General features: G+C 44.3%; 1 protein-coding gene across 1 annotated transcript in view; it reads right to left on the bottom strand.

Moving 5' to 3' along the window:
- The window catches only part of PSTPIP1 (proline-serine-threonine phosphatase interacting protein 1), a 56,158-nt gene that overhangs the window by 19,661 nt on the left and 21,426 nt on the right, over positions 1–15,071 (bottom strand). Inside the window, exon 4 of the mRNA XM_086620576.1 lies at positions 11,652–11,726. Within this exon, the coding sequence (XP_086476702.1) occupies positions 11,652–11,726 (75 nt within the window). The remainder of the gene's footprint in view (positions 1–11,651; positions 11,727–15,071) is intronic.

Raw genomic sequence — 15,071 nt, 5'->3', positions numbered from 1 at the left:
AACAAGCACAACAGCATCAATCTGTTACCATCAGGAAATGCAATAAAATGCTCCATGAAGCAAGCAATTGCACTGCTCCTTATGTGCACCCTCTTTTTTAATCCCACTGTATTTGTGACTGTGAACGTTAACAGCCATTTCTCTATTCTTGCACGTTGCCAATGGATACAAGTCAACTGAGTGAAGTAAAGACGGTCAAGGGGAGTTGGGTTTTGGAGCACTAGTCTGAAGGGTAGGGCGAAAACAGCTCCACCCTCTACATTGACAACAGCACCAGCAAATTTTTCCTCCTCAGTAACCCTCGAAGCTAGAGCTGCTCTTCGATGCAGCATCCTCCATACCATGCTTTCTGAGCACCCTCGTGTGGTACAGCTCGCTCTTCCTTGAAAGACTCACAAATGAAACTCTGATGCTCCCAGGGGGTTTTGACATCCCAGAAGCACAGCATGACTAAACCATACTGTGAAATCAGACCTCGACACTGGGCTGTGAAGTAGAGTGTGGAAATGAGCAAAAAGAGATGTTATGCTGCTTGTCCGCATGGACCTGCACAACTAAGTGGTCCGACAGTGTAGAGTTGCAGAACGGCATGAAAGGGTAACGACAGGTGTCCTGTTTTTTTGGCAAACCAGAGTCTATTTTAAGAAAGCAGTAGAGGTACCAGCATAGAAGTGATGGGAGAAGAAAGAGCATAGCCAAGTAAGAGGCATTTTCAGGTTAGTAATTTGCTCTAGCTCCCAGTTTGCAGGTGGCAGGGCATTTGTCTACGCAGAAGCCATGGCTGTGGTTTGGAAGTTTTTCAGATTTAGAAATTACCCCTTCAAGACCCAGAGTGTGGTATTCCCTGAAGGCAAGAGTTCTGGGATCTCCATGGAGCCCTGGTCTATCCTAGATGGGAGCGCAGGGGAAGATCTTGTTAATGAAGACCCTGAAATCTCCCTAACTGAAGCCTGGTAACTGGGAAAGCCCAGAAAAGGATGCATGTCGCTTCCCAGCCATGTGCAACTGCAGATGGGTAGGGAAATCCTGCATCTCTTGGGCCATTTCAGGAGTTTTAAGAGACACATGAAGGATCCTAATGGCCCTGTGTTAATTTAGGCTGGACATCTGCTTCCTGATCAAAGCTTGCTCTCTCAGTAGCCAGGCTGCCTTGCCAGGCACAAGGAAAATGCACAGGTGAGGGGAAAGGCTGAGCCTGTCCTCAGGCTTGCAATGACTGCCTTGCAATCCACTTCCAAACCTAAATTTGTAGAAATATAAAGAAAAAACTTTCAACCAGAAAAGATGGGTATAGAGCTAACTGTTTGATTCTTTCAGCTTGCAACTGAATTTGTTGTGGTGAATCTCCTGAGATGAGTCAGGGAAAACACACTAGGTTGAGTATTTTTCAGTATTGTCCTAATAATACTTAAACATTTTGAAGATCCATTATGCAAAAAAATGAGGCTGGTGGGAAATTTTGATGGAAACTGAATTTTCAAAACACAAAGGAAACAAACAGTTTTCTTTCCAGCTAAGTTAATTGAAAGCTTGAAGTTAAAAGACAAGTTGAATATCAGCAGCAGAGAGAGAGCTTTTTCTCGCCTGAAAGCTCTAATGGATTATTTTGAAAAATTAAATATATACAAAGAATAAAATTCACTTTTTTAGTATGGATTTTCCAATAGCAGGTGGGGACTGTGCTAACTACTTCAAGCCTGGAATAGGTAAATACTGGAATTCATAAAATAGAGGACACTTGGAAGCTGCACATGCTGTTTGCATGCTGTGTTGATCTATTGTTGCTAGAGACCTTTTCCTTTGCTGTTGGTGATGCAGGTTATGCAAAGACTGGCAAAATTGCTGTAGTGGATACTGAAAAATAGCACTTTCTCAGTACGTATCAAGGACAAAAGCAATTTGCTGCTTCTTTGGTTTCCAGGCATCTGAGCTACCAAAGTAGTTCATGATCATAAGCCATACATGAAGCTCTTCTCCTTTTTGCTGGCTCTCTGTAAGGATGAGTGTGTCTTTTGGTATAATAATGGTCTCTAATGGCCTTTCCAGAAAGCTGTGGCCTTTTGCTCCTTGGATGAAAGATTTGTCCAGCCAGTTCCCTAGCTGCTGACTGGGGCAAGGCCACGGTCCGTAAGTAGGTTGAAATACACTTAAGCCATTTCTTTCCTTATTTTTATAATAATTTTCTAAAATCAGTAAATCAGATCCCTCATCCTTATAGGGCTTAAGGGAGTAGCAAATACGTCATCGTGCCAAGTTACGTGTGGAAGACAATAAATAAATCCAATTTTGACCCGTGGATCCGTCAGGTATTCCTTTAGGACTTCTGGGCTGCGGGATGCGCTGGCTGCAGCAGCAGTGCTATAGATCAGCTACTCGTTGCTGCTGGATGTTCCGATTATAGCGGGGAAATGTGTCGTTCCAGTGCTTCGGAGGGGTTAATGGAGGCAACCCATGTAGCAGGCACATGGGGGAGTTTTCATTTTGTCTGTGCTGGTTCCCGTGTATGGTACCTGTTACCTTCTTTATTCTGGGTGGGTTTGACTTTCTAATAGGATTGATAAGGGCTTTATTCTGAAGCATCCAAAGGGAGGATGGCTCACTCTCGTGGAAGCTTCAAAAGTGTTTCATCCTCCAGCATGTTATGCTGCTTGGCATTGTGGTAGTTATTGATTTTGTTTGTTCTGTGGCCAACTTCGAAACCTGAGGTTGAAAATAATTCAAGCAAAACTGAAAAATTGTGCTTTGCCTCTTTTCTTTTTAATTTATGTTTTTTTAATTGCTCACTTCTGACGTTTCCATGCAAACTCCGGAAGTCTGTTAAACCGCTCCAGCTAAAGACAGAGCACCAGCCTTCCCTTTGGGCATCCCTACGTGGAGTCTCCTGCAAATGTCTCGTTGAAAATAGGGTTGGACACAAATTTGCTGTGCATGTGTGTTAAACGACTCCCCCTCGGACATTTAAAGATTGGATTTGTCAATATGTATTTCTGGTGGAAACAGGATTGACTTTGAATCCGGAATAACGGGGACCAGACGAGCCTGTGCACCAGCTGCTCCGCAGCAACTGCTGGTGGGTTTTGCCATCTAGTGGCTACAACATTCTTACCGTTTTTTGGGATAGGGACCTGGCGGCTGCCTTCGTTCGCTGTAGTCTCCCGCTACTCGAGCACAGAGGAATGGAGCTGCTCTTGTAACATATGCACGTCTCAGTGTTTGTGTTTTCAAGCGGAGTGGGAGGAGAATAGCAGAGCTTTTAGAGGAGCAGGGGAACCGAGGGGAGAAGCTCATCACAATAAAGCTCACCCATCGTTTAACATTCTTGTTCTGTAGATTCCAAAATGCTTTCCAAAGCGAACTTATCCAAATTTACCCAGCACACTAAAGCTGGAAAGGCAACCCAGTCTCTCTAGGGCACTGAACACTAGTCCCTGTGGCTCTCCTCTAATGGGATAAATATTTACAGAATGCATCGTTTGAGAGTTTGGTGTGGTTTTTCTCCCAGCAGAACCTGTCCCTTGCTTTCAAGGCAGAAAACGCATCCTGTATTTGAGCAGAGTTGCCTTGTTTGGCACTCACCCATCATCACAGCTACAGGTATGAGGAATGGTAGGGAGCCACTGCCTCTGATCAGAAATCCATTTTACTCACTTGCTGTGCAAAATTATCTTATCGTTGGTTCAGGAGGGGCGCTCAATTGGAACAGCGTGGGATGACAGCACTTCAAAATGAACTTGTCCTAGCTGCATTCTGTGTTTGCTTTCTCTGTCTTCATTTTTTGGACCTTGTTTTTGCTAGAGAACTAGGCTGGAGAGCAGGCTGTGCTCAGCAGTCCTACGTGACACGAGGATCACCAGGAAATGTAGATAAGGATCTGGTACCTTCTACTTCACAGTTACCAAAAGCTGAATTTTGTGGCACTAGAGATGTAATTAGTAGAGTTCTATCAGTGGCAGTGCTTAGGTCACAGGTATACTCGCTATATATACTGTTGAATCACACTTTTTTTTTTTTTTGGCAACTGTAGGCTCAATGTTTTGGGCATTTTTTTTCAGTACTTTGCATTTAGAGACTGATTTAACTGAGTAATTCAGAGAGTCCCTTTACATCTTGTACACAGGAAAGTAAAAAGTAAAACAGGCTCTTCTAACCGGAAAACCACAGCTCTTTTTAAATTTTATTTCTTTCCTACCTTTGCTTGGTGAATAGAAGTGTGAAATAACCCCACCTTCCTTTCTGGTAGGTTTCCATTTTAACCTCGATATGATCTACAATGTTCTGTTCTTACTGTAATTTTAAAAAATATTCGTTCTGAAATTAAGAGAAGTCTCTGCCAGATGAACTCTACAGACCCATTTCCAGCAGTCCTATTGACCTGTTCATCCCCTATCTCCGGTAACTTAGATCCTGATAACATGGTTATGAAACCAGCCCAGTGCCAGCCTCCTCTGAGGCCATGGTCAACATGTGTCTTTCCTCCTGCCACACAGGGAAGACCCAATGTGATTTTACCAACGTTTCTTTTCTGTGAAGCCCAGTGGTGGTAGCAAAGTGTGGGGGAAACAAGTTCAGAAGCATCTGTTCTCAAATAGTTTGCACCTGGCACTCTGTCTGCATTGCAAAAATGAGAAATGGAGGTGTCGTGCTCTTTTCACAGAGAGGTAACTAAGTCACTACCAAGTCTCAGGCCAGGCACATAGCACAGTATTTCACGTGAGAATCATGTCTAACATGGCTTAGTGGGGATGTGGTGAAAACATCGCAGAATTAATTTTGAGGGGATGTTTTCCTCTTGTTCTCGGAGGAGCTATAAACAGAAAGGCAAAACCACTCGGTGCAACTGGAAAAAATTCTTTACAGGTACGAGCTGTGGAGTTATGTCTAAGCCATCTATGGCAGAGAAAATCACATGAGCAGCACCCTTTGTCTGACCATGGGAGTCCAGGTTTCTGCCTGTCGGTAAATCCGTGGCAGCGAGGCACTAGCTAGCATGAGTAGTCGTATCAGCTGTTACAGGAGGCTGCACTGTGCAGCAGCCTGGGCTTAGTGTCAGGTTGGGTGTAGCATATCTTTCATGGAGGTATCAACAAATGTGGGGGGTTCTTCTGGGGCTGTGGTTTGTTTTGCTTCTGGCGCTCGATATTTTCAGATGTGTGTTAGAAGTGGAAGCAGCCCTGAACTGAATGGGGTTGTCTCATCACTCCCAGGGCTGGTTATGGGGAGCACAGACACATCACCCCAGATTTTGCTGAGGCGGAGGAGCAAACAGGGTAGCATCTCCATGTACCTTCTCTTCCTGTAAATCTGTGCCCATAGACTACAAATTAGACCCCTTGTGACTCTAGAATGACCTATGCCATTCAAATCAAAAGATAAAACAGTTAATATTTGTACCTTTAACATAAAACTAAATTTCCTCATGTCTCTTGGAAAGAGAGCAGCACTGGTCAAAAATGCCTATCCTCATCACCAGAGAGCTTAGCTAGATTGGATTTAACAAGAACTGAGCAGAGGCTTAGGTCTTTCAGAGTACGTGCTTGGGTCCTTTTTCACGGTCCTGAAAGTTCAACGTACAAGTGTATGAACTGTGTGCTGGTTGAGAACATTTGAGTGAAGAAAAACTAGCCATGGAAGGATGTGACCTTCCAAAATTACTTTGAGCTTCAGTTCAAAAATGCCTACTTTATGTGAATAATACAGAGGATTCTGTATGTTATGTGACAGACACGCTATATTTATACACAGGAAGCAGCAATTGGCATTTCGTTACGGATGCCCTCACCTCACGCTCGCTGAAATATTCTATTTCAGGCATGGCAGAGAAGGGCAGAGCAGATAAAAGCTTGAAGGAACTACCCTTTCCCCAGGCCTGAAGAAGGTGGTAGTGGAAAGAGGGAAGCAAAAAAGTAGGAAATCATATACATGAGAAGAGACAAGCAGAGCAAATGACAAAAATAGCTGTTGTCAGACTAGGCAGAATTTAACCAGCTACTGCGTGTTTACATCAGTTATTTTACAAAAGAACAGAGTTCCCAGAGGCTCTGTTTCAGCCGAAGCTGAGGATGTATCTGAAAACTGGGCTCTGTGGTATCTTCTGTTTTCATGTTGTTCTGCTGAAGAGTTGCCCAAAGCCACTGCATGGCAATTCCCAGTCACCTTGCAGCCTGAAAGGTGTTTCCTCTGAAAGGCACAAGCTCTGCTGAGAATCATCTACACCATGCCAAGACATCATTACTGTGTGTGCCACCAGCAAACACTTGCAAACTTCATCTCAGTTTGTAACTCAGCTGAAAATCCCCAGTTTCTGTGCCTCCTCTCCCATGTGTGCAACACAGAATATGCGAGTCCAAAACTATACCCCAGTTTAAAATTAATTACGTGCAGTTCCCTCTCCCCCACTGGATATTGGTGTAACCTGGCATTTGTCAGGAATACATAGCTGTAGCTTTGGAATCATCTTTTTCATAATTTCTTTTGTGATTAGAGACTATGGAATTGTTATGCAGATGTTCTATTTTTGTAATTAAAAATCTGAGATACCAGGGGTTTACGATGAGTACACTGTACGAACAAAGACATTTTAAAAACACACTTTAGCCCTGACTTGTGATAGGTGAGCGCCAGAGCTCCATTTCTGCGCAGCATCCATCCTTGCACCCTGACTGCTGCCATCCTTGTGCTTTGCCCGCTCCTCAAGGGCTGCCCTGCCCTCTCCTAGGTCTGACTCGCTCAAGATGTACATTTGCAAGTGATATTCTCTCATGCTCCCTTCCAATACCTGTTCTCCTCCCAGTGCTTTCACTAAGACTCCCCAGCTACCCTTATTCCCAGGCAGAGCCTGCATCCATGACTGTGCTGGCACATCCAGGTGATTAGTTAAAGGAAGCATCCAGCCTTTTCCATTATTTTGGTGTTATTATGGACCTGGGTGTGTTTGTAAGAGCCAGAACAGAGAGTGAGACTGCAGCCCACCAGTGCAGATGTGCCTTGAGGAACCCCACTGTAAGGAGGTTAATCTGCCTCTCTCATGTGTGTCCAAGTGTGGTGAGGTGGGCTAAAAATCAAAAAACTTAAAGGCACTTCTGCACTCAACGGGAAAGTACACTGCTTAAGACTCAGCAGATCCTAGAATGTTTCGGGGTTTCAAATAAGAAAAAGACACAGAAAACTCCATTGGGGGTTATTACATACTAAGCTGCAGCTGTTGAACCACCAATTACTAAGGCTACAAGATTATTTAGGAGAAATATCCTCATATGCTTGTCCTGGTTTTCTGCTTTTCCCTTGGCATCTAGTGTGGGAGACAGAAGATGAGGCTGAAGGGGTTTTGATCTAAGCCTGTGTGACCCTTCTTGCAGTCTTGCACTTAGATTCAAGCGTGTGCATTCTTCTGTATGTTAGAACTAACTTGCCAAGGCCGGGAGCAACTGAGTTGGGTCTGTGCCATGGGTTGGAGAGAGGGTATCTCCCTTCCCCATAGGAAGGAGTTTCTGCCAGCTGCAGTGCTCAAGGCAAGGGCAAGAAGCCAGAACACCTAAATTTGTTTGCATCAAGCTGGACTATTGACTGACTGTGTGCTCTGGCTGTTAGGCAGCACTTACAGGGAACTTCTATTTCTTGAGCTGGAAGCTGGAGTGTTTCTTTGCTATGCCCATGGTAACGAGCACCAGCTTCTTCTATAACCCTGTCTATGCTTTTTTTTTAGACATAAAAAAGAAAATAAAAAGTTGTTGCGGCACGTCTCCCTCATTGCATTGTCTGCCTCTCTGATTTTAGTTTTGTTAGAGATTTTTCTACAGCTGTAGGCTGGCCATGGCCGTTTCCAACACTGGTTTGAAAAAGAACAGTGAGGACCTCACTGAAGTCATGGCACCTCCAGTAGCAGTGCTAAACATCTGCTAGCTCTCAGGTCAAAGTGTTTTCTCACATTTCTGGTGCTAAGGAGCCTGCGGGAGAGACACTACGCTGCCCTCTTTCCCCAGGCCGTGATGTTATGTCACTGCTGATACTCAGTAGTGAAGTGTCCCAGTACAGTCTTGCCTCGTAGTTGTCTCTGCCAAGAACGAGCAGTACCAGGCCCCGAGGGGTCACTTTTCCGTCAGAGGAGCTGTGACAATACCAAGGGAACAAGCACTGGATAGCGTACAGGATGGAAACCTGATGGCTGCTGTCACCTTGATCTTTCTCAAAGCAATGGAGAGCGGCCCCAGAGTTGCTGTTACATTTCAGCGAGCCTTCCCTACCATCTTTCTTTTGAGTCAGGAGCACATTTCTTCATCTGTATCTTCCAGTAAATAAAAATGGGCAGTTGAATCTATTTATACATTTAGCTGAGTTCAGCAATTTGCTTCAGCTGAAGCAAAAGATCGGGGGAGAAGGGAAGAGACTGAAAAAAATGTTGAAATTGTTCTTTTCTTTGATTCGAAACAAAAAGCTTTTGAAACTTGGGGAGGCTTGGGAGAGAACTGTTTTCCACAGCGATGGCCACTACCAGGTGCAGTGCACCACAGACTTCTCCAGGCTTCTCCCCGTTTGTATTTACTCATCCTGCTTATTCTCTTCACCTCATTTTATGCTGGTCCTGACTGTGCGGAAGTAACTACCCGGGCAGTACCTCCCCACTGCTGCCTCATTTCTCTTCTCTCCAAGCACAGGAAGTAACAGAAAGGAGGGGTTTTTCTCTACATTTTTTTAACCTCTGAGGGTTTGAGATTAGAAGAGCTGGGTGGCTGCCGGGGTCTGAGTTTCTGGAATTGGCAAGAGCCGTTCACACCGGTACTGGGAGGACACAAGCACACGAGGCTCTGCCGGGCTGCCCATCGCATGTAGCGGTGCCGCCGGCTCCTGTGTGGCAGATTTGGCGTTGGCTGCGGTGTGAGTTTGCCACCAACGCTTTGCCTACAGGGACTGCTGCTCGCTCCAGCTTCGTGCCACTTCCCTCCTGCTCTGCTTTCCACAGCAGCTACAAAGCATCGCTTGGACCTGGTGGAGGGATGGGGGCTTTTTGCAGCCAATTCATTCGTTTCAGGAGTTGTTTATAATGCACTAAACAATTACTTGGCCTTGCAGTTGTTTCTCTTTGAGTCTTCTAGGTATTTGATGACACTGGAAGTTTTTGGGTGGTTGTTGTGGATGGGGTTTTTGTTCATTTTTTGACTTTTTGAAAGGGTATCAGGTACCTTCCTGATATTGAGAACTATTGGGTGTGAAATAATTTCCCAGGAGAAGTGGCAGACAGCCTTAGTACCTGACATGTTTAAAAGATGACTGATTTTAAGACTGGAGAATAATTTTGTATTAGCAAGAGAATGAGTGAGTGATCTAAAATTAGTAATTGTTGCTCCTCTGCAATACGTAGCATGGCGCAGGAAGTTCTGTAAAATGTTCTGCAAAAAAAATGGAAGCTACTTTTTTCCTGGTGAGTGTCCAAATGCAAGTTTTAGGTACAAATGTCTGCACACCACTTTCGTTAGACTTTATTTGAGAAATACTGCTACCCAAAACTGCATTCAAAGATGTGAACAGCCCTGTTCAACCTATTAAGTTTTTGTAATACAATTAGGACTCAGAGTGCTAGTTGATAATAGGGAGCCCTATAAAGAGGGAGCACTTGGAGTAATGCACAGGGATAGTTATAGCCTAGTCCTTTCAAGCTTTTCTTATGATAGGTAGTACACGGGTTCTCTCCCTCCGGTCTCCCTGAAGGACTGACCTTGGGAGCGGAACTGCTGTCAGCAATCAATGTCACATAAACAAACAGAAACTTCACACCACGTCAAAAGTTCCAAGGCATTAAAATCAAATATTTCATTTTCATGAGTCGTTCCAGCCCTGAATAGACCCTATTTTTCTCTGATTTTGAAGCATTTACTCTGGACAAATGCCCTTCACTCTCCATCTGTGTAACTCCTTAAACAACCAGAGGATCCTGAATACAGAGAGCAAAGTGTCCTCTCTCTGCTTCACGACAGATACAGTGAGACGTTTGCTCTGATAAAAATATCAGCGCAAAGCTGGTTGCTCCCCAGACCAGGCGTGGGTTTATGGAAACACAGTAAATCAGCTCTGCAGCATGCTTTGTTGGTATATTCAGCCTTCTCTCTATGCCAAGCTATAAAATCACTAGATCAAAGCAGAGCTGGGCCCAAGTCCAAACTTCCCCCAACTTCAGTGGAACTTGGATACCTATCCAAACTCTGGGACTTGGCTCTGCCTCTAAATCAAGCTCTTATAATCTCTTAGGAAAAGTCAGACCCATGAATTATCCATTAAGTCACAGAAGGACAGCCAAAGCTGGCTGTTTCTGAACATGTTTGCTCTGCCAGCCCTGCATTGCTAGTAAAGAAATTTAGGTGGAGCTTTTCATTAATCCTGGAACACTGATCTTAGCCTTTGGTTGGGGAAGAAGCCATCCATCTTTAATCTGCTATTTTGATTTCAAGATTGTTTTTCCTCTCCTTCCTTTTCTCTGATTAGGTCTGTGAATTGAGACACCAGGAGGGCAGAAGCCATCTCCAGCAGCCTTTGCTAGGAACCTTGCTGTATCTTACTGCATTGCTTAGGGACGAGGGAGAGCTGGAGCACTGGGGCAGGAGAGGCTCACATGTTCTCTGGAGTGATCCTCAGTGCTCCCTGTGCTACCAGGCACTTGCGTTAATGCAACAGTTTCCCCGTCAGCCTGGATGTGCCACCACTGAATCGATAGCAAGTGCTACGGGTGATTGCCTGGCACTTGCATGCCATGGTGGTGCAAGAGTTTGAGGTCAAGTTTTCCAATAAAATATGACCAGGAAACCATACTCAACACTGAGAGTGATAAATCGACGTAAGAGGGAGACTGCAATTAAGAAATGAGATATGGGATGGATGAGGGTAGCAGGCTCCAGGGATCAATAGAACTGTTTTGTGTTTAGATTGAGGTCTTCTCTTTCAGATTTGTCTTGTGACCCCAAATCTTCATCCTCTTCCACCTTATTACTGTATTATTACTTGTTACGGTAATGACAAAACGTCTCATTATTGCTGCTGCCATCAATAATAGCAGCAGTTTATCAGCAGTGTTTATTAAGTTAAATTCCATGCCGACATATATCTTCCCCTCCCAGCGCAATTTATGTGTAATCTAAGACAGTAGTAGAGAAGACAGAGAAAAATATATATCATCTTAGTGTATTTCAGTAGTTCCATTGATTTGTCTCAAGTGAAGTCCCTTCAAAGAGGTTTAAAGTTTGTATTCCTAAGCTAAGCCTTTTTCCTGCTTCACAGCTAATTTTCCATGTCTTTGCACTTTGCATTTGTTCTGTCACAGTCTCTCAGTATCCACCAGCTTCCCAGAACTGCCAAGCCACCATCCTTTTCCTTTCCCTTTTTTCCCCCGTCACATAGTTTGCTTTTGGAAGCAAATATTAAACATCATTAGGAATCCTAAAATTAAAAAACTTCTCAGTAAAGACCTACTGGCAATTCCGAAATAGAGATTTTGTGAATCCTGCTTTGAAGGACTATGGTGTTTCCCCATTTTTCCTGTATACTGTGAAGTGCTGTGTAACGTACTGAAATGAGCAGCTTATGACCTCACTCATAGGTAAAACACAGGAGTCTGATATTGCTTCCAAAATGCTTTTGTTTGCACTAATAATAAAAGAATTCCTTACTTGATTTCTGTTTGTCCTCCTGCTTTTCGGGCGATTTGAATCAGCTCTTTCCCATATCTCTCTTCTGCTTGTGCTCTGTTAAAAGAAAAACTTATTCAATTTCTCTTAGTGGTGCCAGTGCTGTGTTTACATACATCTTGTAATTGCATCTGAGGTACAAAACATTAGAAATACAATTTCTTTAATTTCTCTGTCTTCTCAATCCTAGTCCTATTACCTTTAAAACATTTTGGGTGAGCTATTTCTAGCAGAAACGAGGGGAAGTGAAGCTCGTCTCCATGGCTCCGATTACTGTGTTGTGCTGCGTACTACTGCATCCCCCAAAAGCTGGATTCAATTAGAAGAAGAGGTGTACAGAAGTGTAGTGAAGATGCTCAAAGCAGAGAGCCTCTTTTGCAAAAGAAACCTAGAAGATGGCAGCTGACCCGTGAAAGTGAAGGCTGGGAGGAGAGTGGAGAGCAGGTTCCAAAGGATTCATTTAAGACAAGTTGTGAATAAATAGGAGCCAGGAATGGCAGGAAAATTTCTTGCCGTTAGAAACACGAGGTGATGCTTGAAGAGCTGCAGTGGAGGGAGAAGGAAGGAGCCGTGTCAGTTGTAAGGTGAGGCTGTGGCAGTTTTATGGAGGGGACAATATGATGTGATGTCCCTCCTAATGGGGAACTGTAGCTACTGACTCAAGAAAGTAGCTCTGTTTCTATGGTAAACAGAGAAATACAATTATTTTGATGTTGGTTTCTCCTCCCTCAGCTCCAGAAGAAATTTCTGTTCTCTGTTTAAACAAAGAAAGTATTTGTATTAAATATGTTATTTCCTTTCTCCTGGGTGCAAGGCCAGTGCGCAACTGAGTTTTCAGTCTTTGAGTAGCTGCTAAAAACTATCGAGCGGCCAACAATAAATAATGAACAGATAGCCTGGTGCTAGGACTTGGGAGGGGGACTTTGTTTAGGGCAAGTGCAGTTCTCAAAAGGGATTTCAAAGCATTTCAAACAGTTTTGAGCCTGAAACTTGGCAACTTAGAGAAACATACTCTTTGCTCAAAAAAGGAATTTTGATGTGGGCGTGAGGCCAGGCAGCCTCGCTGGTTTGTTGTTACGTCCATCTTCCCACTCAGCCACGCCGTGCTTTATTATTGCAGTTTGCTAAGTTCCAGCAGCGTGAGGGCTGCGTTTTCAGTTTTGCAACACGGCAGTGCCAGGGTGGGTCTCCATTCGAGAGCAGCCGACCGCCCTGTCGGCAGTTCCTCTGCGTCTGACGGCTGTGGGCACCTTGCGTTGTAGCCTGCTGTACTGGTGGCTGCGGTGCAATTTCACCGGTTTGCAGCCATCTTCTGTGACCCGAGGCAGGCTCCTCCTGGGGACTTTCCCCCAGTCCGAGGAGATCTGTCAGGCTGGTGGAATGGCAGTGCTGGTCGTACAGCAGCCTGCAGTCACCGCAGCCTGGAGTGGAGGCTGATCTCGGCCTCTGTCCATAGCTCACATGTATTTAACGCTGCACGTGCAGTTAGTTAATTACTGTCATCCTGCACTAGAAATTGCTGCATTTTAGTGGAGTATTCCCATGTCACCGCTTCGGGATTCCTCCTAAAGGAACAGGGTGCAAAATATGGTGATAGGCCACAGAGGTATCACTTCATTTTCATGTTAGATGAGTGAGATTTCATCAAAATGGAAATATACTTCAGGGACACATAACACTGCAGAAGTAGAATAGATTGATTTTCTCCTGATTTTCATAACAAGAAACATCTTCATGTCAGAGACTTTGCTTGGTGCTGGTGGATGTACAGCAATGAGAATAACTCCAGTGCTACAGTAACACTTTGCTTGCTCAGTACTCAGTGTGTCACGGGGAAAAAAGCATGGACAGCTCTTAAACCAGTCCCAGCTCCTGCAAAACCCTTGGGTTAAATCTTCCTGAAACTCAGGCATGAGACTGATCCAGGCCAGGTCAGAGGAGTTTGACAGGAGGCTGACACCATCTTTTCACATCTTGGTGCTGCCTTTCCCACTTTCCAGTACTCTTGCACACAACTTCTAGTTTTCTCTGCAGCCATCAAGAGCTGGAACTTGTTTTGTGTTTTAAATCTGGGTCTTTGTTCTGGAATACAACTACTTTCTCACTCCCCAACCTCAGGCCCTCCTCTGGACCAGGCAGGGGTATTTGTAAGCAAAAGTAATTGACCTGGGTGGAAAACTAGTAAAGTGTTAGTGTAGCCACAGCAGTTGGTTTCAGGACTTACGGCAGCTGCTGCAGGAGTCCTTGTTGAAATTCTGGCATGAAGCCCATGATATGGGCAGCTCTAGGAACAGAGATTCATCCCATGCTTTCATCTCCTCCTAGGTCATTCCCATGAATGACATAAGGACAGGCTGATACAAACATCCTCCAGAAATAGAAAAGAAATAATACCTTCTTTCTGCAACTCAGTGCCCACTGTCTTTTCTCCTCTTCCTCCTGCCCCAGCATCCATGTACACACACAAGCACATGCACATACGTATGCTCACTGGAATGCTTTGAGATGTGCAAAAGTTCATGGAAACGTTTGTGCCTGTAGCTTTCAGATCTGCAAAATGACTGTACATGTGTTTTTTTTCTTCTTTGTGGAAAGTCCTCTCTACCTCCACCGCAAACCGGGAAGAACCTTAATCCTGAACTCTGTAATATGTTTTGGAAAGAAACACAGGCGTATATAGCATCAGATGCATGCTGCAGTGCAGCATGTAATTCTGATCTCTGTAAGTTACGAGTCACAAAGGAGCTATTTTAAACAGTTGAAGCTGAGCTACCATCTGACAGACGTGACTTCAGGACTGTGTGACATGGGGCAATAAAATATGCTTCCACTGGTGGTCCGGGAAAGCAAATCAAACAGCTTCAGATTTCGATGGGAGACTTTTCACACTCTGAAATAGTCAATCTTCAGGTTGACAGGTCGCATCCCCTTGAAAGTCCCAGTGCTTCAAAAGTAGCCTTCAGAAAATCAACCTAAACCCAGAAAACTAGATGGAGACAGTATGGGAAGAAAGAGCCGGCTGCGATTGAGGAAGACAGAGCAATATTCATAAAAAGACAGTTCTGAGAAGAACTGCTCTGGGATTACCTGATGAATATATAATCCGTATTGTGTGGGCTTTCCTACAGGTCACGCTTGAATATGTATGTGCTTCATGCTACATGTTTAAGCTATTGAAACGCAGCCACTTAAAAACAAAACCAAATTTCAGATAGATTTTTTTCAAAGTCAGAAATACAAAAACGAAGGGCAAAGGAGTCAGAGCAGGTATGTAATATGTATTTTCTCACCCATGAAAGCGTCAGCTGTCCATAGCTGTTATTGAGGGGCTCCAAAAAGCATGTAAAGGATGGACATAAGCTACAATATTGTTATTCAGAGTCTAGTAAGGTCAGCGAACCA

Source organism: Tauraco erythrolophus, chromosome 14 (genome assembly GCF_009769465.1).
Source record: "Tauraco erythrolophus isolate bTauEry1 chromosome 14, bTauEry1.pri, whole genome shotgun sequence".
NCBI lineage: Eukaryota > Metazoa > Chordata > Aves > Musophagiformes > Musophagidae > Tauraco > Tauraco erythrolophus.
The sequence above is the reverse complement of the archived record's forward strand: the minus strand, read 5'-3'. Positions and strand labels throughout refer to the sequence as shown.